The following is a 26,974-nucleotide window of genomic DNA, read 5'->3' as shown; positions in this document are numbered from 1 at the left end:
AATTATTTTGAAATGTATATGTTCATTTAACATTTTCTATATAAGTAAATAAAAAATTATTACTAATCTACAAATTCTAAAAACTTTGAAGTTTGAACTAATGATTTTATGATATGGAATGAGTTTATTTTTATAATTTATTTATTCAAATTTTTATTATTTAATAAAAAAAATAAAATTTAATATAAAATATTATATTTTTATCTACTATTTCTTATAGTATTTGATAAAAAAATACTTTAAATTAAATAACTGAAATTATTTATTCAATGATCTAATAATATACTTACTTCAAATACAATAGTGTTATTTACTATTTTTGTTCGTTCTAAAACAATAGTTTTATTTTCATAAATAATTATATAAGCATAGAACTATTTTTACTTTTTCATTTTTATTACACAATTATCACTGTTTTTTCAATAATATATTTTCAAAGGGCAAAAAATATTTTATCCATACTTTTTACCAACTAAGTATTCCTTAAATATTCATTCCAATCTAAGACTATATTTACGGGACGAAGAAAATATAATTTTAAATAAGAAAAAGTATAAGTTAGTTATAGGATGTAAAAAAAAAAAAGAAAGTAAAAAAAATTTAAAAAAAAAGTAAAAAAACAATAAAAATAAAGTACTCTATATAACATAAAAGTTAATAATTAATAATAATATAAATATTAAAAACAAAATGGTAGAATATTCGTGTATATATATATATAAAAAAAAAAGAAACATAAAAATTGAAAAAAGTTACAACTAGGCAACAGAGAAGCCGACCACCACCGTTCATTCCTTAAATCGTATATTTTTTTTAATTTAATTTTTATTTTTTTTTTCAATAACCAATCTCACCATTTCATTCGATCCTATCTTTCTCTCCCTCTTTCTTTCTTGCTGCCTTTTATTCTCGCGGCCCTCAGATTCGGTTCGGCTCCCAGATCTGTTATTTGGTGGGTGAGCTATCTGCTGCAGATCAATTTAAATCATTTTTATTAGGTTTTCTGTTGATTTCTGGCCATCGTTTCGCTTTTTTGACTTTTTACAATCTGTATTTAATGATCGGGACTGATTCCGTGTTGCCGCGCGCTTTCGATTGTTGATGGATGATTTTATTAGATGTTTATGGGAGAATTATTGGAGAGGAAAAATTAACATTGAATATTCTGCTAATGGACTATTTATTTATTTATGTTTATGTATGCCTTTTGTGAAATTGATTGAGGTGTTTGTAACTGTATCGTTGCACAGGAAGAAGGGCTTGAATTGCAGATTGTTCTGGAAATAAAGAAATGGCTTGTAGGGGATTTTGGGAGTGCCTATTGAAGCTTTTGAACTTCTTGTTAATTCTTGCGGGCTTGGCAATGATTGGCTATGGAATATACCTTTTTGTTGAGTATAAGAATGGTGCTTCACCAGGTGATGATACCCCTCCTGTCCCCCCAAATATGGGGGAGTATGTGCAGCTTGGTAGGCCAATGCTAGTGGCTGTTACGTTGGCTGATAACATATTTGACAAACTGCCAAAGGCTTGGTATGTAAAACTATGGCTTATATCTCAGTTTTGTTTTCTTGTTCTTAGACTGGCGGCTCTTAGACTGGCGGCTCTGTTGTTTCATAAGTCCTGATATGGATAGGATGGTATATGTGGCATGCAAGTTTCTGAATTTGTTGCACTTACACTCTTATATAAGAGAATAGTGCTGCATTTTCTGAGGACTGAAAAGGTAGATAGTAAGTGTGAGTGCAGATGTTGAGACACAAATTGCACATTATTCATGTATACTATCGTATCATTATATAATAGTATATGTACAAGTATATAAAAACCTATCAACACACTCATAATTACTCTATATCACTGTTATTTTTCTCCTGAATAAAAAACCAACATATCATAAGTTGTGTTAATGTGGAGCTGTATAAAACAACCTGAATGAAACCTATAAGCTATCTATGAGTGTAATCGAAAACAAACTTCTGCCTGCAGTTTTTGCAGTGATTCACTTTGGCTAGTCTTTATTTTATATGTTCATTTTTAACGCTCATTGAATTTCTGTTTTACGCACTTCATTATTATCCATATTCTTTAATGAGCTCCGAGCAAAGCACTTTGGCTAACCATAGCCTTCTATAGTCTCAGGTTATTTCCTGTAAGAACAATGAAGTTACATAAATATGCATTTATGTGAGCATGGGGCATGACTAGTTTGACAATTATCCCAATGATAAATTAATCACCTGGCTGATTTAATATGTGCAATGCAGGTTTATTTATCTTTTCATTGGCGTTGGTGTAATAGTTCTTTTCATTGCTTGTTGCGGTTGCATTGGAACATCTATGCGCAATGGGTGCTGCCTAACTTGTGTATCCTTCCTACTAATTCAGTAATTCGGTTGCTTTAGACATTCTATGATTCAATAGTCATTTTTTGCTTTCATAAACTAACTATTAAAGAGATTGAGCGCATGCGTGCATGTTGCTGCTAATGTGAACTGTCATATGCTGAAAATGTATAAAGCTGTTTTTAATGAAGCTTTTTCACTATTTGGAAAAATGCCTTGGTTGTGAAGTTTCTAATGTTTCTATAACTTGGCGACTGTTATATTATCTTTTCATGGAGCTTCTAGATTGATTAGGTGGATATCAAGAGAATGAATGAACCTTGTTTGTTGTAGAGAAAAATACTATTAAATGCTTAATTTTGGGGTGAAATGGTCATTTAACATCAACTTAGAGCAGTAGTTCCTATGTTCAAACTTACCATGATCCATTGTAAAAAAGAGTATCAGATGCTAAGACTTGGAAGGGAAAGAATACTGCCTGCATGTGAGTGGACATGTTTGCTAAAATGAGCTATTAATAAATGAAAAATGATGCATTGACTTAGCTCAACCTTTTGGATGAGATGATCATTTGCTTCAAGAGTAGATTAGGTTTGCATTCACAGGATTTGGTGCCTGTCTGACAGGCTTTTGCCCTGGCCAGGTTCGTTTCCAGTGCTTTTAACACTATCTATGTGGTAGTTGCTTGAGATTGAATGAGTTTTTTAATATCTGTTTCTTATAGGGTTGTGTTATTTCTTTAGATATAGAATATTAGGTTGCAGGTATATGTATATTGTTGATTCCTTAAGACAATAAAGTATTCAGTGCTACTCGTCTTGTTGATATTGGTTGAACTGGGAGCAGCTGCTTTTATATTCTTTGACAAAAGCTGGCAAAAGGTTAGATGAGACCAATTTTTATTTTTATTTTTATTTTTTGAAAGATATGGTTGGTGAATCTGACAGAAACTTGAACAGGAAATCCCAACTGACAAAACTGGAAATTTTGATATGATCTATGAATTTCTGGAGGACCACTGGAATATTATCAGATGGGTTGCACTTGGTGTGGTTGTACTAGAGGTGAAGTTTCCATAGTTTTGTAGTTGTCAGAGCTTCATGCATATATATCTTTATCTGCACAGAAATTTATTCAATAGTTATTTCTTTGCAAGGGCAAGTGGTACCTTGAATTGATGTCAAAAGATTCTAGCTACCAAATTCAATTAGTTTAACTTTGCTCCATGAAAATACTCGACTTGGTCAAATATTTATTTCTGGTTTGTTGTCATGTTGACCGAGGGTATTGTGTTTTTTATCTTCATATTTTTTCTTATGACAGTGGGGTAACATTTGTAATCTGATATGATAAATGAGAGTTGAATCACAATTGAGGTTTAAGAAGTTGATCATTGTTTTTTAAAACTTCCATTAACTAATTATAAAATTTCAGGCTGTAATATTTTTACTAGCACTTGTTGTGAGGGCCGCAAATATTCCAGCAGACTATGATAGTGATGAAGAGTATATTGGTGGCCCGAGGCAACAGATCCGCCAGCCTTTGATAAATAGACCAGCTGCTCCCACCACAGGTGTTCCTGTTGCTGGTGCCCTTGATCAGCGCCCTAGTAGGAATGATGCTTGGAGTACACGCATGAGGGAAAAGGTGATCATTCTCTTTACTCATATCTCCTCCCTTTAGAAGTAAGGTTGTCTAAAATCAAAGTTATTGTGTTCTTGTTGGTTTAAGTTTTCTTTTTCTTTCTCTTTTTCTTTATGTTAATTGATTAGTCATGGTAATTGTGATTAGTACTGCTTTCCACTTCTTTCGATATTGGATATTTTTTTGGAAAAGTGCGTTCAGTTTATATGTTAGGTTAGCTGAAGTATAAAGCGAAAAACACCATATAAGTAACCATAATGTTTTCTGTTTGAGTGACCACTAGGGGAATAATTTAAAATTGTGCTAGAATGATATAGTGTTACGTGGTTGTGAGCTTCAGTAAAGATAACCGCTCCACCCAATGAGGCACTTTGAACTTTAAGTTACTTCTTTCGACTTTCTTCAGTTTGACTAAATGAACGTGTATTATTGGAAAGAAATTATTGATGGGGTGGGTGGTTATGTGGCATTAGGTAGTAAGCTGATGAAAGTCATAAATTTGTGGTAATTCTAGTAAAGAGATTCAAGAAGAAAGTAATGCCAGGGACCATTGAGTTAGTTGTCCCATGATGAGTTTTCAATGGTGTGGGGCAAAGGGTAGGTGAGGCTTCTTTTTGGGATAAAGTTTCTCATCCTCATCGACTTAGGTCAACTACTGATTTTCTGTAGAAATCTATTTAGAGACTCGAAGTTGAGAGTTTGAAAGACAAAATTAGAGATGGAAAAAAATATATAATAAGTGAATTAAGGAATAATCGGCGTCTTTGAAGTTTCTAACTGATGTCCATTTATCCACCAAGATCTACCCATAAATCCCTATAATGTCGCGATATGTGCTAATTAATTAAATTAATAAGCCCGTGTTGATTAAATCAAGACCATTAAAAGTTAATCTAACGCTTTAAGTGTTTTTATTTACTGAATATTCTAATTTGCTATCCAGAGTTAGAAATATGTCTCTTGCAATTTGTTTTTATGCTGCCTTAGATTTGTTATTTGGGATTTGAATTTTGTTATTCAGCTCAGCTGTGCTGAAATTGTTCTTTACTAACCCATTTTAAATAATAATAATAATAAACTACTGATTTTGGTGCCCCTTGTTACAGTATGGACTGGATACTGCAGAATTTACATACAACCCATCGGAGTCCAACAGGTACCAGCAAGCTGCGACGCAGCCAGCCGAGGAGAGGAGTCGGTGCATCATCATGTGATGTACTTTGGATGCACTTCACGGATTGTAGTTGACTTTTGAGTGCGATCATAATTGATCAAATGGTGTGAGATCCTCTGTATCTAAGGAGAGTGTGTTCGTCTGGGCTAACCTTGTCGACCAAGTTTCCACTTGATTTATTCTGTGTCTTTATGATTGAAGTCACTCTTATTATTTTCCTTTTCTTCACAAGCTTTTATAAATCATTCTGCTATTCGTAATTAATTTGTCTGCCTGCATTAGATACAAAATTTGAAAATGATGGAGATGAATTTGAAATTTGCTGGTGGTAAAACAGCACATTATATCACACGTTATTAGGTTATTGTTGAGCTCCTAAAAAAACTCCAATTGAGTAGAGGAGATGTTTTGATTTCAATATGAAATTTATAATAACTACTTGTATTTATGTTAAGTGCAACTTTTATTGAACTGAGTTGAAGCTCACCAAATAACATAACAAACTCAATCTTTAATTACTTGGTATCTCATTATATAGATTTAATGATGGGTAAATTAAAGATCAGGATTAATATTCAGCAAAGCTAAATTATATAAATCTAACATGTGATCCATCCCCTTTTATCTATTACAATTTACCTTATTGCGAAGACATTCCAATCTGACTGAGTCTACTTACCTCAATAAGTTTTGAAGCTCAAGCTAGTATGATTAACAGCCCGACTCGAGTTTGAGCTTTAACAACCCAAGCATCCGAATAGCTCCTTTAACAAAGCATAAGCTAAGAACCTCGGGTGAGTACCTTAAATAAATTTCTAAAGCGTCTAAACCAAAGCACCCGAAAACATCACATAGTACATACATGCATTCATTTATAATCTCGAACCCAGGAAAACAGTTCGATAATTCATTCTAACTCAACCTGAATTCAAATTCTCAGAACAAAAATATAAAAAGATCAAAATCAAATTCCAATCCAATGCAGTGAGACATCTCATAAGTTTATCATCCTTGTGTGTGTGTGTATTTTTCGTACAAAAGCAATCAAATAATTACGAGTAGAGATATTAAATTCAATCTGACAGTGGATCCATGCTTTAACTTTTATTGTTCTGTCGATCCAAAAGGGCAAGATTTCAGAAAGTATAAATACAATTGCACAATTGTTTAAAGGAATCTAAGACTCGTACGGATAATTTAACAACAAAAAGTGTATATAGCACGTATTCTTCCCCTCAGTTTCAGTTGTTAAGCCAACATACCTGTGGTTCATTCATCTGTGGACGTGCCGTTGTTCCCAGCAACCCAATATTGTTTCACAGCCACGAGTATTTTCTCATTCACAAATGGGCCATCTTCATGATCCACCATTTTAGTGTCCCATCTCATCCCTCCGGCAATTTTCTTCACCTTGTTCAGTACATCAACTTCGTCTCGGAAAAGGACAGTCCCTTCTGGTCGTAATATGCGATCCATTTCCAGGAGAATGTCTTCAAATTCACACCTGCAAGCCACCCAATGTAGTCTTTTTAGTTTTTCTTTTTTATTTTAGGTTTTTCATAATTTCTTGGAAAGGAGAATTGCTCATGAACACATGAAAAGAAGAATTTTATCGGAAATCAGGAACAAATACTTCTTTCAGTATCATGAAAGAGTGGAAATATAATGTTTTCGATTTTTCTAGAAAGTTGCATTTACTTTGTTAACAATCTTTGATTATGATCCTACAATTAATAGTGTGATCAAATTCTGAGTCCAATTTACATTAGTAGTTATCACTTACTTGTCCTGATATAAGCTGAATAATCCATTAGCATGAATGAGATCATACGTCCTTGGATAAGTTGAGAACCCTTCACACCTAAACGGTAGAGTAAACAGAACCATCATTGCATTTTTAGTAAAGAGTTTTCTCAATACTAGATTACGGGGTTAAAAACTTAGTAGAGAAACAAGGGTGTGTACCAATCATGATAAATTCCGATCAGTCCTCTTTCGTAGATGACACCTAAAGTGTTTTGAGCAATAGTGGGCACGGCATTCATGACCCAAAGTTTGGGTGATTCCAAGGCTGCTGCAAAACCTCCTAGGCCAGCATTCATGTCCATAATATTTCTGTACCGTGTGCTGCCAAGTAAATTATTAATCCTCTTGTAAGCCTTAACATGCTTTTTCCAAAGTTCACTATCCTCTTTATATGACTCAGGTGTGATCCCGGGAACTTCTCCGTTTTGTACTCTAGGTGGGACCTCAAAAAGCCGAGCTGGAAACTTGTTCAGCTGTCCTCCAGCCACCTCACTGGGATTCTTGACTTCAGGGAAGGGAGTAATGCACACATCCATTTTCTTGTACCTTGAAAACCATAATAGATAGTAGAACAAATAAAAGTTAGATGGCCGACAGATACAGTTAAACCACAAGTGATAACCACATTATAGACCTTCATCGACGCGATTAAACTCTAGAGCACTATTGTGAAGTAAAGATGACAAGAACCATTGGGGAGTTCAAATGTAAAAATCATAAAAGAAGCATTTTACTTACCAAACATCTCCAGTATCTGGAGATTGACAAAAATTGGCGGATTTCCTTTTGCAAGACTTAGCATTTATGCTTTTTCTCCAAATGGCAATATCTCCTTTCTCATACTTCTTTTCCCAGCATAGTTGTTCTGCCAACTCTTCGATCCTTGTTTGCTCGGCCTTCAGGTCTTCTTTTGTCCTTTTCCATGTTTTGTAGTATGTCTTCCAATTGATTGGAGGACCAGACAAAACCCAGTATCCGCCAGGTCTCAGAACCCGGTCAACTTCCATTAAATACATGCCATCTGAAGGGATGTAAAAAGGTTTTTGAGCTTTACATGTATAGAATCCATATAATGATTATGACCTATTGAATAAAATCTGACTGAACGATATGGTATCAAATTCTAATTCCAGAACTCTAACCAGATGATGTAATGTATGCTTACCATTTGATGCCCATTGTATTAAGCACCTTGAACATTGTGCCATATCAAATGATCGGGGCGGATATGGTAGTTTAATTGATCCAAGAACCCCAATAATTGCCGGGACACCTCGTTCTAAAGCAAACTGCACTTGTGCCTCGTGATTGTCCCTTGGTGCAAACGACATGGTCAGAACATTTCTCTTCAGCATGTAAGCACCCCAGCTAGCAACCTTACCACAATTACAATAACTAATTAATATTCTTTTAGCGAAGAAGCTTCCTTGAGAAGTAAGATTTAAACCATGTCCAGCATAACTAGAATGGAAATAGATCTAAAGTACTTATGTTGCTCAATACACCAAAAACAAAGTCAATGGAGAATTAAACTTTCTTACTTTCTAATTCTGCTTGTGTAAGATAATGAATAACTATAGCACATCTAAAATGTATGATAGTCGATGGGTTCGCTAAACATGGAACTCCTTAAATTAATGATAGTTAACCGAATAGAATCAATAACCTATATAATACTTTCTAACTTTCACAAATATTTCAGATGGCAGTCCATTAATAAAACAAAGCAAAAGAACTGTAAATAGCAGAAGAGTTTAAAGTCAAGTAGAAAACGAAAATCAGCACATACTCCGCAGCCAGTGTCGAGAGCTGTTCGAACAGTACCATCTGCAAATGGAATCACCCTTCCAAGTTCATCGATATATGCATCTGCTCCTTGAGGGAACATCGTCCCACCTCCTGGAAACTTGAATACATTGCCCTGATATTGCACCCAGTTCTGCCCGGCCTTTTCGACTGTCAAGCTTTTGAATGGCACATTAGAATAGTAAACATAATCACGGCTCTTGGGCCAAGGAAAAGGTGCCGTATAGCCTTTAGGAGCTGGAATCAAGCACCGCAGTTTTTCCTCTTTCGGAGGGCAATGCCTTTCTCTATAAATCATATTCTCCCTCGGAAATCTCATAGCTCGATCCTGCTCTTGGCAAGGTGTGTAATCCGTATACTTCAGATCACATGGCTTGAAAACTTCAGCTTTTGGCCCTGAAGACTCGACGGGTTCTACATATTTATGGTGGCTTTCGAAGTCCAGCGAGGGAGAAATAGTGCAGTTTACAGGCTGTTGTCGATTCATCTGTATTGCAAAACTATCTCCCTTACCGAAACCGCTCTTCTGCCATACTCCTAACAAGTAGAAAAAGCAGCAGAGGGCGATCACAGCGAATATGGACAGTCTACTGCGCCCTCTGCTGCTTGGAGAGTGAAGCTTCGACGCCATCTGAGCTCAGTGCAGCATTCACAAGCTCCCTATTATGCAAAAATGTTTGCACAACCAAATTACGTATATACGATAGGCTAATTTCAATGGAGAATGTTTACACAAAACAACACAACCTCTCATAAGAAGTTCAAAGAATCTCCAAACAAAACACCTCCAGCAGCAGTTACTCAAAAAAAAAAAAAAATCCAAAACCTCAGTAAACAGTAGAAAGAACCAATTTCGAAATCCTAAAATCGTAGATTCAATACAGATCCGGTGCAAATCAGAAGGGGAAAATCCAAAAATCATGGAACTGAAGTACTCAGCAACACAACAAACAGCAGTAAAAAATGGAAAAGTTCTTAAGAATAATTAAAGTTCCTTTCCACTCGGAACAGAACATAACAGAACAAAGAAGCATTGTCATTACCTGCTGAGACCCCGCAGCCGATCCTTCGAAAAAACGAACTCACTCCAACAGCGAAATTGAAGGCGCCTCCAAATAGACACAAATTAAGATCCCGTTTTTGTGCGTCGATTCGAACAGTATTCTCTCTCTCTCAATCTGAATCTGTTAGTGCGATTGCAGAGAAGAAAAGGCGTGGGAACAGACGAAAAATAAAGGATGCAGTGGTGTGTGACCGCAGTGGACTCCACACGCAGATATATATATAATATCAGTGAGAGTGTGAGAGCATAATAGCACCGACGACACCCACAGCCATAGCCATAATAAGAGTCATGCTCAGTTTTTTTATTACTCTTCTGTGTTTGTTTGGATCACACTTGGGTTTTTATATATATATATATATATATTTGTGTTTTGTTTATTTTATATTTAATATACTAATTGAATGTGATTTTTATATAATCATATAAAGCATCTTTTAATAAATTTTGTTGAAAAAAATTAGAAGAAAATATAGATCATGATAGATGGTGATTGAATAAATTTAATATATTTAATAATAAAATGTTTTAATTTTTTAATAAAATACATTTGATATAAATATATATATATTGTGTGTAAATATATTTTAGTTTTTGTTGTATATAAATTAATTTTTAATGGAATATTATCAGATATAACAATTAAAAAGGATGGTTAATAATAGGAAGATAAAATTATAATTGTATTTTGTGCGTTAATATTTAAATATTAATTATTATATAAAAAGCCAATTGCAATGGTGTGAAAGGGGGTAGTATATGTCATTTGTATTTGTATCATTGATAGGTATTACTTGATACTCTTGGTCATCCAATTGTGTGCTGAATTTTAAGAAAAACAAGTAATAATGTTTTTTTATTTTTTATTTTTGTGAAGAAAAGATAAAAGAAAAATTAGTATCTTGTTACTGAAAAAATGAAACAAAAAAGAATTTGGTTGAAAAAAAATAATATAAAAATAGATTTATGTTTGTTTGGAGGTTTGGATTTTAAATTGAGATTTGAATAGTAATAATTTTGAATATGAATAGTTGTATAATTGTGATATAAATAGAAGTTACGTGATGTTTTGAATATAAAATTGATTTTTAGTATAATATAAAAAATAAAAAATAAATATTTAATTTGATATTTTTGAAAAAAAAAAAGCATAAATAGTAAATTTAAAATCCAATTCTTCTTACAAACACACACGAAAAAGGAAGTACTATTTAATAAGCTCCATCGTCAGTGACTGAGTGTCAGTGCGAGTGCGTGTGAATTAATTGCAATGCCATTGTATTGTACTCCCTCCGTATTATAAATTAAAATTAAGATAAGTAAATAATTTAATTAAAATTAAAAAAATTATAAAATTTAAAATTTAAAATACGATTAAAAGTGTATAATTATATTTTCAAAAATAAAAAGGACAAATTACTTGGACGAACGAAAATATAAAATAGGAACAAATTATATAGGACGGAGCGAGTAGTTGAGAAGGATACATACAAAGATCTGACTTGGTTTGAATGATTGATCCAACAGTAACAAAAATTAACATTCCACCTACAACATCAATTTTTGACACTAAACATTCAATCAATACATATGATCGTTACAATTTGTCTGCCTGCCGACACATTCACTCTCTCAAATTATTAATTCCCACCTTATCACAACTAGTCAAACCTGTGGTTTCTTCATTTTTCGATGTTAGAAAAATATATTGCCTGAATTCAATGGCAGCATTGAAGGCAAGCACTCCTGTAAAATGAAATGAAATGAAATGAAATAAAATAAAAGTTCATTAATTTGTGATAGGCATAGCATAGACACACATTACAAAAGATGAAAAAGACACGTAACCATAACAAGAATGAAAGTGAAATGAGCAGACAAGAACAGCAGTGCCAATGTTCATATTTATCACATAAATTTAATTATAAAAAAATTTAATATTTTTGAGACATTAATTAGATAGAATGCCAAAATCAATGAGGATAGAATTACAAAAATAAGTATAATAGAAGCTTAACATCCAAATATTAAGCATTCAAACATTACCTAAATTTAACCATATGAAATAAATTTAAATGGATATTGTTTTATCCATCAAATGAAAAATGACATAAATGTCATACACAGACAGTAAGCATTATGTGATCATTTTTCCAGATAAACTCACCATGGAACAATGTCAAAATTTAAATTTCTGAGTTCTGAAGACTTAAGGAAATAAAGAATTTCTTGCCTACCTCAAAACAGCAGGAAATCTGTATCCTAAGGCACGGATCGATGCATCAGCTGTTGGAAGCGCCGAGATACTGATCAACAAGCTTGACCACGGAATGAGCTAGATTGTCTGCAGCTTCTTGCGTCGATGCTTCAGCATATACTCTTACGACATCCTCTGTTCCTGAAGGCCGTACAAAACACCTCCCATGGGAATATTTAGCTGACAAGAGTAAGAAGAGAATTTTTTCCTTATCAACATTTGAACACAATATATAAATAGAACAGCATATGAACACCAGCAATGATGTGGGAATGCAGTTAGTAAAATGTCTATTGACAGAAATGGTTGCCATTCATTGAAGATAATGCATAAAAAGTAATTGTGCATATAATCAGGCATATAAAACTAATTACCATTTCTCTTCACTGCTCTACTATGGCTCCTCCGTTAATTTCTAACTTCATCTCCATTAATTTATCCGTTATCATCATATTTAACCCAGTTTAATTTTTTTTTTCCTAGGTATTGTTACTTTTCTTTCATAGCTGATCCTAAAGGGATTTCTCAGATTTCTAGTGATGCAAACACATTTTATTCTACACTTTCATCAGGTGGCATTATGACATCCTACATCATGACAAATCAATGTGTATTGTCTTGTTTCTCTTTGCACTAGAAACTTTATTTTAAAGCCTGGCAAATGTTAAGAAATGGGTAGCCATCTTTTAATATCAAGGTAATGATGCTATGAAAGGATACAAAGCTCTCTTACCTGCTGAAAAGGGATTACACTAATTTATTTTAATGATTAGTTCGATATTTTATCTCCATAGCTTGTCCCAACTTGACTTTACACTTCTCTTTTCAAGTCAATGATGTAAAACGAAACTTAATTTATGGAAATGAAGAGCAAAATATTGCTCGTGGTGCAACCACCAGAATATGTGATATGCCATTAAGAAGAGCAAGGGACACTATTGATTTGTTGTCAAACATGGATGTAAGAAATTATTGTGAGGAACTGAAAGACATATTCAAAGCAATTGAACTCTCTCTGTGTTATAAGCTAGTGAAATTGCTCGACAAAAGTTAGGACTCACTTTGTCAGAAATATCTTCAGTAGATACTGATTTACTTTCTTCCTAGCTTGCTAAATTGCCCATAGATAGTAATATTGACTTTTAGAGTGTAAACATGGATCTTTTGAAGAATTATGGGAAAACAACTTACAAGGAAATTATTTTCTTAATGTAAAAATCCATGTCCTACAGCCAAACATAGTTAGTAAGGTATATTTATACATACATACATACAGGCATGCATATAGGTGGTATGTCATCTACAGCCACAACATTACATATTTCAAAATGATTTGTTCAGTAATATAGGTGACATATTCCCGTCAAAAACATCGATAAAGTCCACATACTCATAGCTAATTTTAATAAGATGTACAAGAATAAAAGCTCCAAAATCATGTTGCAATTTCAAGGGCTTGTTCTTTCTTTTGAATAAACTTCATTAATCATCCTTGGTGTAAGTCTAACTAAACATATACAAATATGTGTAACCACAAAGTCGCTGGTAATGGAAGTCAGCACACATGGCAAGAGAGGCATACCTATTTCAGAATCAATGGCTTCTTGTAGACCCACAGGGTTTACCACTACAGTCTCTGCATTTGCAGTACTGATGGCAGTTCTGTCGGCAACCTTTACCTGAAAAGGGAACAAGAATGTAAAGTAATACTTTTGAGATTAAAAATACTTCCAAACAGATAGGAAGGTGGCATACTATATGTGACAGGAATGTAAAGTAACAAAAATATACATATAGAAGTTTGGAAATTTTACGATGATAATTTTCTATGAAGATTACAAACATATACAAAATTACAGCTTCGATTTATAAAATGGTCAATAAAGTAAACAAAATGACTCAAATTTCTAAAAGCTCATATAACAGCAAAAGCAATCCAGGACTGAAAAATATAATAATAATAATCCATATATCATTTGAACAAATCCTGAGAACCAAGAATTGATTATTCAAGTATAGATTGACCTTAAGTTGTTTGCTAGGTAAGTCATGATACAGTTCAATCCATTTTTGGAATGTCCATCCCATATGTTGCAAGATAGCCTCCACTAGAAGGAACCCGCTTAATGCATCACCAACAGCCTGGTTAATCAATTTACTGGTAGCTAATAGTCTCACAGTGGCCTTGTGTTGATCTGAACCTGGAAATAATCATGAGTAAAGGTTATTTCACTGAAAGAAATTCAATCACGAATAAATAAATAACAATAAAAACATAGACATCAATAAACCTTTTGATGTTGATGAAAGATCTTTATTCCTAGTCTCCAACCAGGAAAGGAAACTATCTGAAAACAAAATTGTTCCATGTCCATTTGCCTCAAAATAGATGCCAATATCATACTCAGCAGCTTTTTCATGGAGGTATTTGACACCTGTTGGAGTCAACACAACTTCTAGACCCAACTTTTTCAGGTAATCAGTGGATGCACCATTAGCATAAGCTGTCTGTACTACACCAAGATGGGGTTGATAACTGCTATTTGATTTCTCATTTTGAGGTCCCACAAGTAAACCTAATTGCTCCTTCAGATATAGAGCAAACAAGGACAATATCTTGTCACCATCAACAAGCTCGATGTTGTTACTATTTGACGAAACACAGAAGTATACAAGCCGATCAGCATCTCCATCCAAACTGACACACCTGAAATATTACAACAGTAAGAGTTGAAATTTTCTAATCCCCATCAATCATCAACTATTTATAAGTCGTCCTTAAAAAATAAAAAACAAACAAAAAAAAAGTTACAGTAAATAATGACATTAGCAACTTGATTATCACTAGTAGGACCATCCACTAAGTTTAGGGTCAGAGTTAGAGTCATAATTGGGAGATTATCATATATATAAAAACCCACCATTTACAAGATCAAAGTCAGAGTAAGAGATTATCATATACGGAACCCTCCATAGGTTTTTCTATAAGATCAAAGTCAATACAAGAAATCAGGAGATCCAGAAGCCTCTACAGTACAGACTCAGCATTGGATTAGGTTGGTATGGCAGATAGACGAAGATGAAGGCAACGTGATAGATGAAATAGTACGTGATCTCCAACTATATTAAAACATAAATATGCCAAATCACTCTTTGGCCAGATTTGAGTGAGTGATCTTAAAAGTGACCAATTCTTGCAAAGCATTAACAAGATACCTACTTACACAGGGGAACTAAAAACCGGACATATACTGAATACCTTATGCCTGCATCAGCAGGACCAAAACCTCGTGGAACCACCTTCTCTTTCTGAACATAATCAGCACCCACACCTTCATTGAGTACACCATCACCACAGTTACGAACATTAATTGTTAAATTATTCAACTTGCTTGTCAATTTTTCAAGCTTTTGTCCACCCACACCATCAGCTCCATCAACCGCCACTTTGCCCCCTGCATTCTTGCTTTTATTTCCTTCAGGAATATAATCCAACAAGCACCTGAAATGTTTCACAAAAACTTCCTCATAAGTTTAATGTAGCCGAAATGCTGTGCAAGTTTAGGGACTGACTTTTGATAAATATCTAACCTAACCTAAAAGATGTCAAAAGTTGCTCATAATAATTGTATTCCGATGCTTCAATTCCTTTATTTTTGGCACGAACCATCCAGTGCAGTTGAGGAGTGGTCACTACTCCCATATCTGTGGCCTTGGCTCCCATGATCGAAGCTATTCCCTAACAGGTTAACCAGCATAAGCATGGCGTTTTTCTATACAGAATACCTCTTAATCGATCAAATACAATAGAAAACGGCTTATGAACTCCTGGGAACAAAATTTTCACATTCTAAATGTACAAACAAACAAGTAAATGATAAAATACAATTGCAGAACTCCAAAATAGATTTCGAACAATTCAGATTATAACAGGCAATCAGATGATGTGCACACCATAAAAACAAGAATATATGAATCAGAAGAAAGCAAAGGAATACAATACTTCTTTGGCCGCTTCCAAAAGAGAAACTCCACTAGACCTAGTGTCTCTTCCCAACAGAACCTCCGCCTTACAAACTCCATCGAGTGAAATGCTTTCCTTCCTCACGAAAAATTCTATCAACTGCTCCAAAATAGCAACAAAATCGTTATCCAGCACAAAACAAACACAAACGACCAATCTGTGCACAAGGCAATTTCCATTATGTAAGATGAGTTCCTCGCCATGTGTACCTGGACAAGGGACTGCGCGTCGGGAGCATTTGAAAGGGCGTCTGCAAAGGGCTCCCAGCTCTGGGAGAGCATGCCACCGGAAGGATCCGCGACTTTGACCCCATTATCGGATTCCTTATTGTGGGATGCGGTGATCATGAGGCCGATCGTGGAACCGGTCTGAACGGACCTAAGTGCAGCCAATATTCCCATGCGGAAGACTGTGGACTCCAGCAGCGAGGCATCGGCTCTGAACCCGGCGGTGCCGTAGGAGAATTTCAAGCCTGGGGACAACTTGGAATTAGATCAGGATCTGAATAGAGAGAGGGAGAGGAATAAAAGACAACATTAGGAATGTGATACCTAGAGGAGGGGAGAAGCGCGATGAAGCGTGGAGGAGATGTGATCGTTGCTGCTGGTTCATTGCGGTGATCGATTCTTCTTCCATAGCTCGCTGATGTTTTGAGCTTTCCTCCTCTGAGACTGATGACTGTTGAAGTGAATCTCAACCAAATAATAATATTATAGGAAATTATTAAAGGTAAAATAATAAGCACATTTATGGTTAATTTATAATTAATCTCATATTGTACTCATACAAATAAAGGATGGCTTGCTTTTATATTTTGATTTGAATTTTTTTTTATATAAAATATAAAATTATGTATATAATATAAAAATAATAAATATATATAACATATTATTTTTTTTAAAAATATGCTAAAAAAATTTAATTGAAAAAACAAACTGTTATTTATACCTTGGATATAATAATTTTTATTTAGTAAAAATATATATTTAATTTTAGAGTATTGATGTAAATAAGTATATGTAAATATATATAAATGCAATAATATTTAGATTAAATTTAACAAAATTCACTTGTGTACTTCAAATCTCAGTATTTTCATAATTTCATAATTTTAGGGGATTTTTTTTATGAATTGACAAAATTATTTTTAATTGTATGATAGAAATTAAAAATAATAAATGAATGAAATATAAAAATATAAAATTTGTGTTTAAAAAAAATGAAATAAAATAATAATTGTTGCACTCAAAAATAGGAAAGTAGGACATTAATTTATGGACGGAGAAAATATTATTTTATAAACTTCGTGTCTAACTTAGGTTGCTCTTGTTTAAGGATGTTTAACCCGATTTCTATTTTAAAGTCTCTTTAGCTAAATATAGGAGAAAAAATGGAGATTATGAAATCATTAGTTTGTGTGCGTGTGGGTGTGGGTGTGGGTGTGGGTTAAATAAAGACAATCGAGAGTTAAACATTAAGTTTTTAAAATACGGGCATCAAATGATTTTGCATATTATTAATAATATGCATTTTTTTATATATATATTGCATTTGTTTGAGGGTTTGTATTAATAATAATAATAATGATGATGATAAATAGTGGTAAAAGAAAAAGTATAAATTTATCATTTTGTTACGATTTTAATAAATTTTTGTAGAATAAATAAATAAAACTGTAGGAAGGAAGGATGGAGTAAAAAATTTCACGAATTTGCAATTGTCGAGAATGAAGCAGCAAAAGCACACGTGAAAATGGTGAAAATGGCGTCCACTCCGTCGCAATCCCATGTGGGTTAATCAGACCGTTACTGGGAGTCTGGGAGCATTCTGATCCTCACCTTCCTTCTCTTTCTTTTTCTCCACTCTAATCCAGATTGTTTCTGCCAGCTCCTGTCGGTCCGATTTCCCCCAAGCTCGAACCGCTGCAGATCTCTTGCGCAGCCCTACCGCACTGTCCCGCGTTTTCCATATACCTAAAACCTGAGAAAACCCCAGCTGGAGACTCGATTCTTTGATTCGGTATATGTGAATTGCGATTCCTACTTTTCTTTTTGGTTTTTCAAATTCGGAGTAAATGAGGCGTCGAGGATCGGACTTCCGGCGGCCGGCGAGGCGGCGAATTCCGAACGTTTTCTGGTTGACGCTTTGCGGCTTAGTGATTCTGCTCTTCATTGTGCTCCTGAGCCGCGAGAATCAGCATCCTGCTTCAAGATCGGACTTTGTCAAGGTAATAATTTTGGATCTGGTCCCTGAAAATTAATTGTTTTGTGTAAATGATTTTTCACTTGCTTACCTTTTTGTCTGCGCTTTGCTTAGGAATTTGTCGAGCAGTTTTTGGCAATAAGTAGGGTGATTATGGGGGAAATGTGCATTAGCTAATAAAGATTTGATAAGCTTTTATTATTGAGTCTGAAGTCATTGAAATCTTCTCTTGTATGAGCTATGGCATTATGCATCGAGTAAACTAAAAGAAGGATAACGTATTAGCTGGGTAGATTTGGGCAGATAAGATATATTCTTGATTTGCGCTTTAACTTGATGCAGTGTTTACCTATTGTAATTTTCCTGATTGAGGTTGTGGGACTGGATCCAATGTTGTTGAGCTTCTCCTTATTGCTACTGACTGTATAATGCATTGGGGGATTCGAAACGATTAGACATTTAGGATGATATGTTTTGAGTCTGATATGTGGAAGAAGATCTCTTGGAGTGTTAGAAAATAGGCGACTCTGTATGGGGAATTTTAGTGAAATTAGGTTAGTGATGATTATTAGTTTTCAAGTGTGTATCTTGAATAAGGAAGTTAATGTTTTGATGTATCTTCGTGCTAGTTTTGAAGGTGTTAAAGGGTTTGATGTTGGATCTATGCCTTTTCTTGGCTTCTACCGAGTGAATTTGCTTTAATAGGGAGTGAGGAAAGTAGAATCTCTGATTGAGAACTGGCACAGACGGAGAAATTGTTTGATTTAGGTTTTAGGAAATTAATTTGAATGTCAACTTTTGTTAAAGTAGCCTTTGGTTTTTGGTTCAGAAGTAGCCGTATTTTGATTAAGTTAAATGACCGCTAGTATTTGATTTTCCCTCATTAATTTCGAATGATGCAGTTGTGGTTTCTGAAAGGGTGTGACATTAATCTATTATTTGCCAAACGATTAACTAGAATTCGTTAACAGTAGTGTAACAAAATTTATACGATGAACCTGCAGCTTCAAAACAGAAGAGCATGCTTTTGGTCAGATTTAAGTTGAACTGCCACATGCAGATTTTTAACGTCTGATTATGATATCATTTTTAAGAAGGAATGATTCATTGTGAACCATCTTTTGTTGATCATATAATCACTGTTGGGTCATCTAGTTCTTCTATTCTATGTAATTTAGGTAATGGATTAATTCAGATTAAGCATTTGGCTTTAAGTAATTCAATATTTGTTCTAGAAAGCTCTGATGAGAAGAAGTATTTTAACTAAAGGAGAAACATAATATACAGAATTTCTATATATGTAGTTATTTGTGGTATCTGAATGGAAGGACATTTAAACACCTAAATTGCTCTATAAACTATTCATTAATTTATCTTGAACAGGCGCATTCTCATGACCATTTTCAGCTGCCTCGATGTTCAAATTAGGCATATTAAATCATGTGTCTGTTTCCCATGAGAAACCAACATCTGCATTAAGCTCCATGTCTTGAGATTGTCTTATTCTGTTGCTAAATTGCTATGCAATATACAACATCTCAAAAAATTTTGATTTTTCCTATTTATTATCAAAGTTTTTGGCAATCAGTTCTACACTTCCTTTTGTGTATCAATTCGTGTAACTGCTAAACACTGGCTTACAGATTTTTGGATTCGAAACTATGTGTGATTAAGCCATAAGGTTCACACTTTTGACCACTATTTAGATACGATGCCTTAAATATCAGTTAAAGAATGCCGGAAAATAGGAGAATCTCTGCTCCATTATCCAGTAGTCAAAAGATTTTTTGAAAAGAAAAGATCTATCACATTGCATATTGTTCTTATTGCCCTTTTACTGCTCTGTTAGTTTTTGCTTTTCATTTCTTCATCTTAGCCTCTGAAATTATTATGGCAGTAGGAAGTTTATCATTTGATTCATGTAATGCAGACATCTGCTAAGCAGGACAGACTTATCGAAAGCCTTAACATCACTGAAGAAATGCTGATTCCTGATTCGGCGACGAGACAACTGAATGACCAAATCTCTCTCGCGAAGGCATTTCTCGTTATTGCAAAAGAGAGTGGCAATCTTCAATTTGCCTGGGAACTTAGTGCACAAATTCGTAACTCACAGATCCTTCTCTCGAATGCTGCTTTAAGAAGAACTCCTTTGACGACCAGTGAATCAGAAACGGCTATCCGAGACATGGCCCTTCTACTATTCCAGGCTCAGCAACTCCATTACGACAGTGCCACCATGATCATGCGACTCAAGGCCAAGATCCAGGGGATTGAAGAGCAAATGAGCTCCATCAATGAGAAGAGTTCAAAGTATGGACAAATCGCTGCCGAAGAAGTTCCAAAGAGTTTGTATTGCCTCGGCGTGTGGTTGACGATCGAGTGGTTTAAGAATCCAAGTTTGCAGGAGACACTCAAGGAGAACGGCAGTCAGACCGCCGCCAAGCTCAGAGACAACAGTTTATATCATTTCTGCGTCTTCTCGGACAACATCCTCGCAACTTCGGTTGTCGTGAATTCGACTGCCACGAATTCTGATAGCCCAGATAAGGTGGTTTTCCATCTGGTAACTGACGAAGTGAATTATGCCGCAATGAAGGCTTGGTTTGCGATGAATAGTTTCGGCGGTGTGACGGTCGATGTCCAAAAGATCGAAGACTTCAGCTGGTTGAACGCCTCGTACGTTCCTGTTCTTAAACAGCTTCAAGACTCGGACACCCAAAGCTACTACTTCTCCGGCAGCGGCGGCGATAGCCGCACCCCGATAAAGTTTAGGAACCCCAAGTATCTCTCCATGCTTAACCACCTCAGGTTCTACATTCCCGAAGTCTTCCCTGCGCTGAAGAAGGTCGTGTTCCTCGACGATGACGTCGTAGTGCAGAAGGATCTCTCAGCTCTGTTCTCCATAGATCTGAATGGAAATGTCAACGGTGCAGTCGAGACTTGCATGGAAACGTTCCACCGATACCACAAGTACTTGAACTACTCCCACCCGCTCATCCGCGAGCATTTCGATCCCGATGCTTGCGGATGGGCGTTCGGAATGAACGTCTTCGACCTGGTTGAATGGCGACGGAGAAATGTGACGGGCATCTACCATTACTGGCAAGAAAAAAATGTCGACAGGACGTTGTGGAAACTCGGGACCCTCCCGCCGGGATTGTTAACGTTTTACGGATTGACGGAGCCTTTGAATCCGTCGTGGCACGTGCTCGGTTTGGGCTACACTAACGTCGATTCTCAGTTGATCGAAAAGGGCGCTGTTCTGCACTTCAATGGAAACTCTAAACCGTGGCTGAAAATCGGGATGGAGAAGTACAAACCACTCTGGGATAAGTATATCGACTACGGTCATCCTCTATTGCAGCAGTGCAATGTCCATTAACGAACATGGGAGTTCAGATGCAGCTATTTATTCGGACGAACTTTCGGGCGAAAACGAAGCCGGCATATACAGGGACAAGTAAGTGTTTTTTTGAACCATTATTTGGGTACCTTAGATTTTTTAAGAGAAGATGAGATAACTTGCTTTCCTTGTTGTAACATATTGTTGGGCATATTTTAGTTTCTTGAGTTTTTAGATGTGCACTTTTGAGGAGATTAAAATTGTTTCTGCAAATATATGTCTGTCTTATTAGGACTTTTGCTGTGATTGTTGCTACCTAATTCTATTCTATTCTATTCATGTTTTTACCAAAGGGGGTTTTGCAGAGTTCATTTTGGTTCTTAGAAATATGGTCATTTTCTTAGAACATCTCTTGATAATGAAATAATATAGATATATATATATATATTATACTCTACTACATTGCTAAATCAATTCAGTCAACTGATGAGTTTTCTTTTGGTAATTATTGTGTTTACAGTGAAAATGATTTTGGAAAAATAAATTTCTATTTACATACATTTTTTGTATCATTGTTCATCTCTAGTTATTTCAAAAAAAATTAACATCAAATTAAATAGTAATTTTTAAAAATGCAATAGCCTCTTATTGAATATTCAAAATTTTATCAGAAATTAAGTCTCCTCTAAAGAGAGCCCAAATTAACGAGTGTAAGGTTTTTCTCTGTTTATAGGGTTTAGAGTGATTCGGATTAATTTTTATTTTGGGTGGTTATTATTATTAATTATTAATTAATTATTTTTTTGGTAGTTGTTATTATTATTATTATTATTATTATTATTAATCATATTTAACAATAATTTATATTAAAAAAATATTTAATATTGAAAACAATAAGTGAGATAATAAGATAAATAAATTTTTTTACATTTGTAAATAAATGGAGTATAAATTTGAAAGATATAAATTATTAAATATATAATTTTTTTGTTATAAAAAAAATGTAAATGAAAAAATAAACATACAGCTAAAGCATTTTATGAAAAGTATTAGGATTTGTTTGGTTTTGTTAAGAGTTAAATTTTAGATTATGTGAGATTCTATTTAAAATAAACACAACGTTCAATATATATTTTAGAGCAAAAATTATTTTTGTCTCATTCAATATCATAATTATCAATTTTGGTTTCACTCAGATGAAATTATCAATTTTGGTTTCACTCAAATGAAAATTTATCACCTTCTCAGTCATTCGGCCGCGTTCAATCCCAGTCACCATTTTGGGACTAAAATTAATAAATTTTCATTTGAGTGGGACCAAAATTGATAAATTTTTTTTAATGAGACCAAAATTGATAATTATGATATTGAATAGGACCAAAAATGATTTTTACTCTATATTTTCCTGTATAATTCAATATATACTGCTTCGGATTATAGTACAAAGGTTCAACGTAATTTGTTTTCATAATACTTCCCAAACTTACCAGTCCATATTTACTATACATATATACATACACACATAATATATATATACTCAATTGATCATTCGTTATATTTAATTTCTTCTTTTTTAAGAAAAAAAAAAAAAAACAATTGATATAGTGAGTTCGACAATTGAACTATTTTCAATACAAAAATTACTAGATAGAAAAAATATTAAACTTCATCTCAATTCGTACTTATTTGATCAAACACCGGAGACATATCCACTTGTCTTCTTCAATGATAATTAATATAATAATTAGCTTATTGCATGAGACCCATACTTCATTAGTTTGATTAGAAGAATAAAAACTAACACATTCGTTTTTTTAAAAAATAATAATAATAATAATTATTAGATTCAGTCTTTGCTCCACCCCATAGTTGCGAAATAGGAGTACTTTTTAGTTGATCCCAAATGCATCTACATTTAGAAGCATATCAAGAATAAAAAAAATAATAATAAAAAGAAGGAGCACCATAATAATAAGGAAAAGAAAAAATAATTTGGACAAAAATAATAATAGTAATAAAATTAAAAACAAGGTCTAATAACAATAATAATGTGAAAATTGACAAAACTGAAGTGAGAAGACGCACCACGAAACAAAGGTCGAAAAGCAGCGTCGCCACCGCCGGTCCAGAACCCAGTTTTGCGACTGGAGGACCACCGCAAGGAGGCGGAGACGGAGGCGGCACCACCTCCTACTGCTACTGCTACTGCTACCCACCATTAAAAAACATAACTCTAAATAAACCTTACTTCTTCCATTCTTATTATTACCTTCACTATTATTATTACTATTATTATTATTCAAATCAAACCCATTAATAATAATAACTCTAACCTGCTCCTGCTCCTGCACCATTCACTTGGCGCCCTTCTTGGCCGCAGCCTTGGTCACCTTAGCCCCCGACGGCTCTTTCTTCTCCACACTCTTGATCACCCCCACCGCCACCGTCTGCCTCATGTCCCTCACCGCGAACCGCCCCAGCGGCGGGTACTCCGAGAACGTCTCCACCACCATCGGCTTCGTCGGAACCATCTTTATGTACCCTGCATCTCCATTCTTCAAGAACTTGGGCTCCTTCTCCAGCTCCTTACCCGACCGCCTGTCGATCTTCGTCACCAGTTCTGCAAATTTCACAGCAATGTGGGAGGTGTGGCAGTCCAGGACCGGGGCGTACCCGTTCCCGATCTGCCCAGGGTGGTTCATGATGATCACCTGCGACGTGAAGTTCGCAGCCTCCTTCGCAGGGTCGTCTTTCGAGTTCGACGCCACGTACCCACGCTTGAGATCCTTCACTGCAACGTTTTTCACGTTGAATCCGACGTTGTCGCCGGGGAGGGCCTCCTGGAGGGCTTCGTGGTGCATTTCGACGGACTTGACTTCGGTGGTTAATCCGGTCGGGCCGAAGGTGACCAACATGCCTGGCTTGAGCGTGCCGGTTTCGACACGGCCGACGGGGACGGTACCGATGCCGCCGATTTTGTACACGTCTTGGAGGGGGAGGCGGAGGGGCTTGTCTGAGGGCCTTTTTGGCTCCTGGATTTGGTCGAGAGCTTCGAGGAGAGTCGGGCCTTTGTACCAATCGAGGTTGGTGGATCTTTCGATCATGTTGTCGCCTTCGAAACCGGAGATGGGGACGAAGGGGATTTTGTCTGGGTTGTATCCGACCTTCTTGAGGTAGGAGGAGACTTCCTTGACGATTTCATCGTACCTTGCTTTGGAGTATTTTGGCGTGGTGGCATCCATCTGCGTGGGAAGTAGTTTTTGTTAGCATTGATAAGTTGGATTCGGTTACAGAGGAATTAATTTCATCGGTTGTTTTTGTTTACCTTATTGCAGCAACAGATCATTTGCTTTACGCCGAGAGTGAAAGCAAGCAGCGCGTGCTCACGCGTCTGGCCGTCCTTTGATATGCCGGCTTCGAAACCACCGGTGGTGGAGTCGATGATGAGGACGGCGCAGTCGGCCTGTGAAGTTCCGGTGATCATGTTCTTGATGAAATCTCTGTGTCCTGGAGCGTCAATGACAGTGCAGTAGTACTTTGTGGTCTCGAATTTCCACAAGGCAATGTCAATGGTGATACCACGCTCGCGCTCGGCCTTGAGCTTGTCGAGCACCCAGGCGTACTTGAACGACCTCTTGTTCATTTCAGCTGCCTCTTTCTCGAACCTTTCGATCACACGCTTGTCGATACCTCCAAGCTTGTAAATCAGGTGTCCAGTTGTGGTCGACTTTCCAGAGTCGACATGGCCGATAACCACAATGTTTATGTGACTCTTCTCTTTACCCATGATGAATTAACTTCGTAAAACTGCAAAATCAGAACATGACACAAACTCTGTTAGAATATATAATAAATTCATACCATACATACAAGCATCACGAAGACTCAAACTGAGAGCACCAACACACAAGTGAGAAATTTATAGCAGTCCAAAAAAATTGAATAAAGAGGGGAAAAAGTGATAAGAACATGAAGTTGCTTTCAACACAAACAGTTCATTCCACCATATCTCTCTATATTGTATATGTTCAACAAAATCTAGCAATAAAACAATCATTGTCTGGCGACGTTGCACAAAAAACGATACCGACAATCAAAATAAATTCACAATACAAACGTAAATATAAGCAAATCAGAAGGCCGGTCCTAAATATAATAAAGTTCATACCGTCGTAATCATCAGTAGGATGTTTTCTTTAAAATACAAGTAACCAATTAATTTCACATAACAGGCAAAGATCCACTAAACGAAAGAACATAGATCTGTACAATCATCTATTTGATAAAAACTAAATTAAATGCAAAACGATCTACTAAATAAATCCAGTAATCACGACATAATTTCACCGACTCAAACAGCATCAAATCCGTTCAGATATTTAACGTCGCGAAGCATCACTGCCCAAACATGCAACCATAAATTCATAAACGACAATATAACCAATGATCAATAAAAACAAATCGAAACCCGATCCTCAGACTAAACACTCACATCCACACAGACAATCGCATACGTTTACATTAACAAATCAAAAATTTCAAGCACGAACACAAATTCATTCCAGAACGAGAGAGCGAGAGGAGAGAGAGAACCGACCTTTGCGTACGTCAGAGTGAAGGGGAAACGTGATCTGTGCAGCGTGAAGGAAATAGAGATAAACAAATAGTAGGAGGTATTTATACGTGCTCGGCAGTCTAAGATATGTGTATGATTAGGGTTTTTGTGGGACCGTCCGATCAAATTATATCCGACGGATGTAAGAGAGAAGTGTTCAAACAAACCCACAAATTCCGTACGTACGTTAGGCCCAATCATTGATCTTTGGAAGCTTCTAGATAGAAATTAGAATCATCGCGCCATACTCGATAATTCCTTATAACTGAATAACAATAATAATTCAAAATTCTATATAAACTGTCTGGATTCAAATTCATTTAAATCAAAATTATATATTTATATAATAGTAATAATAAGTATGAGTTTTTTTTTTTTTTTCGGTAGCAAAAAAATAAATTATTTTATTTTATTTTATTGCTATAAAATACAAAAAATAATCAAAAAAATATATAATAAAATTCGTACTTAATTAAAAGTTGTGAACTTATTTGTTTACACTGGCGTAATATTACATATTTAAATGTTCTATAATTTAGTAAAATTGTATTGAAAAGTCAGATATAAGAAAAAAATAAAATAAAATCATATGATGACTGTTCGATTTTCTAGGTGATATCATTTTAATAGTTTTTTATTTTTTATAAAGGTTTTAAAAACTATATTGATAAAAACTAAAAGATAAATAAATA

The 26,974-nt window shown here is 35.1% G+C and overlaps 5 protein-coding genes across 8 annotated transcripts; 2 read left to right on the top strand and 3 right to left on the bottom strand.

The window, feature by feature from the left end:
* The first annotated feature begins 804 nt into the window (after window positions 1–804).
* Window positions 805–5,363, top strand: LOC127260619 (tobamovirus multiplication protein 2A). Of its 2 annotated transcripts, none has more exons than XM_051288447.1 (7): window positions 805–952; window positions 1,251–1,533; window positions 2,268–2,367; window positions 3,146–3,226; window positions 3,305–3,409; window positions 3,780–3,992; window positions 5,096–5,363. In XM_051288447.1, exons 2-7 carry the CDS (start codon window positions 1,292–1,294, stop codon window positions 5,201–5,203), a joined length of 849 nt encoding a protein of 282 aa, XP_051144404.1. In that variant the 5' UTR covers window positions 805–952; window positions 1,251–1,291; the 3' UTR covers window positions 5,204–5,363. The 2 variants fall into 2 exon arrangements, with proteins under 2 accessions (XP_051144404.1, XP_051144405.1); XM_051288448.1 differs by having other exon boundaries at window positions 841–956.
* An 867-nt stretch (window positions 5,364–6,230) lies between these two features.
* LOC127260618 (probable methyltransferase PMT14) lies at window positions 6,231–10,139 on the bottom strand. The gene is made up of 7 exons (XM_051288446.1): window positions 9,819–10,139; window positions 8,759–9,435; window positions 8,135–8,345; window positions 7,708–7,990; window positions 7,129–7,515; window positions 6,947–7,024; window positions 6,231–6,667 (listed from the first exon to the last, which is right to left on the bottom strand). Exons 2-7 carry the CDS (start codon window positions 9,404–9,406, stop codon window positions 6,433–6,435), a joined length of 1,842 nt encoding a protein of 613 aa, XP_051144403.1. The 5' UTR covers window positions 9,407–9,435; window positions 9,819–10,139; the 3' UTR covers window positions 6,231–6,432.
* Window positions 10,140–11,258: 1,119 nt separating this feature from the next.
* Window positions 11,259–16,816, bottom strand: LOC127261321 (phosphoacetylglucosamine mutase). The gene is made up of 10 exons (XM_051289628.1): window positions 16,671–16,816; window positions 16,329–16,591; window positions 16,099–16,218; window positions 15,692–15,834; window positions 15,355–15,597; window positions 14,387–14,802; window positions 14,121–14,296; window positions 13,678–13,774; window positions 12,076–12,275; window positions 11,259–11,584 (listed from the first exon to the last, which is right to left on the bottom strand). The coding sequence occupies exons 1-9, from the start codon at window positions 16,753–16,755 to the stop codon at window positions 12,121–12,123; spliced, it is 1,698 nt and encodes a 565-aa protein (XP_051145585.1). The 5' UTR covers window positions 16,756–16,816; the 3' UTR covers window positions 11,259–11,584; window positions 12,076–12,120.
* A 1,011-nt stretch (window positions 16,817–17,827) lies between these two features.
* Window positions 17,828–21,961, top strand: LOC127261238 (probable galacturonosyltransferase 10). Its single transcript, XM_051289489.1, has 2 exons — window positions 17,828–18,346; window positions 20,252–21,961. Exons 1-2 carry the CDS (start codon window positions 18,194–18,196, stop codon window positions 21,704–21,706), a joined length of 1,608 nt encoding a protein of 535 aa, XP_051145446.1. The 5' UTR covers window positions 17,828–18,193; the 3' UTR covers window positions 21,707–21,961.
* Window positions 21,962–23,417: 1,456 nt separating this feature from the next.
* On the bottom strand, window positions 23,418–26,320 carry LOC127260545 (elongation factor 1-alpha-like). Of its 3 annotated transcripts, none has more exons than XR_007840746.1 (4): window positions 26,265–26,320; window positions 24,993–25,474; window positions 23,753–24,909; window positions 23,418–23,576 (listed from the first exon to the last, which is right to left on the bottom strand). XR_007840746.1 is itself a non-coding variant. In XM_051288305.1 (4 exons), the coding sequence occupies exons 2-3, from the start codon at window positions 25,452–25,454 to the stop codon at window positions 24,022–24,024; spliced, it is 1,350 nt and encodes a 449-aa protein (XP_051144262.1). In that variant the 5' UTR covers window positions 25,455–25,474; window positions 26,265–26,320; the 3' UTR covers window positions 23,649–23,872; window positions 24,001–24,021. The 3 variants fall into 3 exon arrangements, 2 of the variants coding, with proteins under 2 accessions (XP_051144262.1, XP_051144261.1); XM_051288305.1 differs by lacking the exon at window positions 23,418–23,576 and having other exon boundaries at window positions 23,649–23,872; window positions 24,001–24,909; XM_051288304.1 differs by lacking the exon at window positions 23,418–23,576 and having other exon boundaries at window positions 23,649–24,909.
* Window positions 26,321–26,974: the final 654 nt, after the last annotated feature.

The sequence above is a fragment of the Andrographis paniculata genome, unplaced genomic scaffold (assembly GCF_009805555.1).
Source record: "Andrographis paniculata isolate CXL003 unplaced genomic scaffold, ASM980555v1 Contig62END, whole genome shotgun sequence".
NCBI classification, from domain to species: domain Eukaryota; kingdom Viridiplantae; phylum Streptophyta; class Magnoliopsida; order Lamiales; family Acanthaceae; genus Andrographis; species Andrographis paniculata.
This window is presented reverse-complemented; position numbering and strand designations above follow the sequence as displayed.

Excerpts from the sequence above, each read along its gene's own strand:
- LOC127260619 (XM_051288447.1), top strand. The coding sequence starts at position 1,292 with ATGGCTTGTAGGGGATTTTGGGAGTGCCTATTGAAGCTTTTGAACTTC. Across the intron at positions 1,534-2,267 it reads GACAAACTGCCAAAGGCTTG|GTTTATTTATCTTTTCATTG; the intron begins GTATGTAAAACT and ends TGTGCAATGCAG. Across the intron at positions 2,368-3,145 it reads ATGGGTGCTGCCTAACTTGT|TATTCAGTGCTACTCGTCTT; the intron begins GTATCCTTCCTA and ends AAGACAATAAAG.
- LOC127260618 (XM_051288446.1), bottom strand. The coding sequence starts at position 9,406 with ATGGCGTCGAAGCTTCACTCTCCAAGCAGCAGAGGGCGCAGTAGACTG. Across the intron at positions 7,516-7,707 it reads CCAGATACTGGAGATGTTTG|GTACAAGAAAATGGATGTGT; the intron begins GTAAGTAAAATG and ends ATGGTTTTCAAG. Across the intron at positions 6,668-6,946 it reads TTCAGCTTATATCAGGACAA|GTGTGAATTTGAAGACATTC; the intron begins GTAAGTGATAAC and ends GGTGGCTTGCAG.
- LOC127261321 (XM_051289628.1), bottom strand. The coding sequence starts at position 16,755 with ATGGAAGAAGAATCGATCACCGCAATGAACCAGCAGCAACGATCACAT. Across the intron at positions 13,775-14,120 it reads TACCTAGCAAACAACTTAAG|GTAAAGGTTGCCGACAGAAC; the intron begins GTCAATCTATAC and ends TTCCCTTTTCAG. Across the intron at positions 12,276-13,677 it reads AGCCATTGATTCTGAAATAG|CTAAATATTCCCATGGGAGG; the intron begins GTATGCCTCTCT and ends TACTCTTGTCAG.
- LOC127261238 (XM_051289489.1), top strand. The coding sequence starts at position 18,194 with ATGAGGCGTCGAGGATCGGACTTCCGGCGGCCGGCGAGGCGGCGAATT. Across the intron at positions 18,347-20,251 it reads CAAGATCGGACTTTGTCAAG|ACATCTGCTAAGCAGGACAG; the intron begins GTAATAATTTTG and ends CATGTAATGCAG.
- LOC127260545 (XM_051288304.1), bottom strand. The coding sequence starts at position 25,454 with ATGGGTAAAGAGAAGAGTCACATAAACATTGTGGTTATCGGCCATGTC. Across the intron at positions 24,910-24,992 it reads TGATCTGTTGCTGCAATAAG|ATGGATGCCACCACGCCAAA; the intron begins GTAAACAAAAAC and ends CTTCCCACGCAG.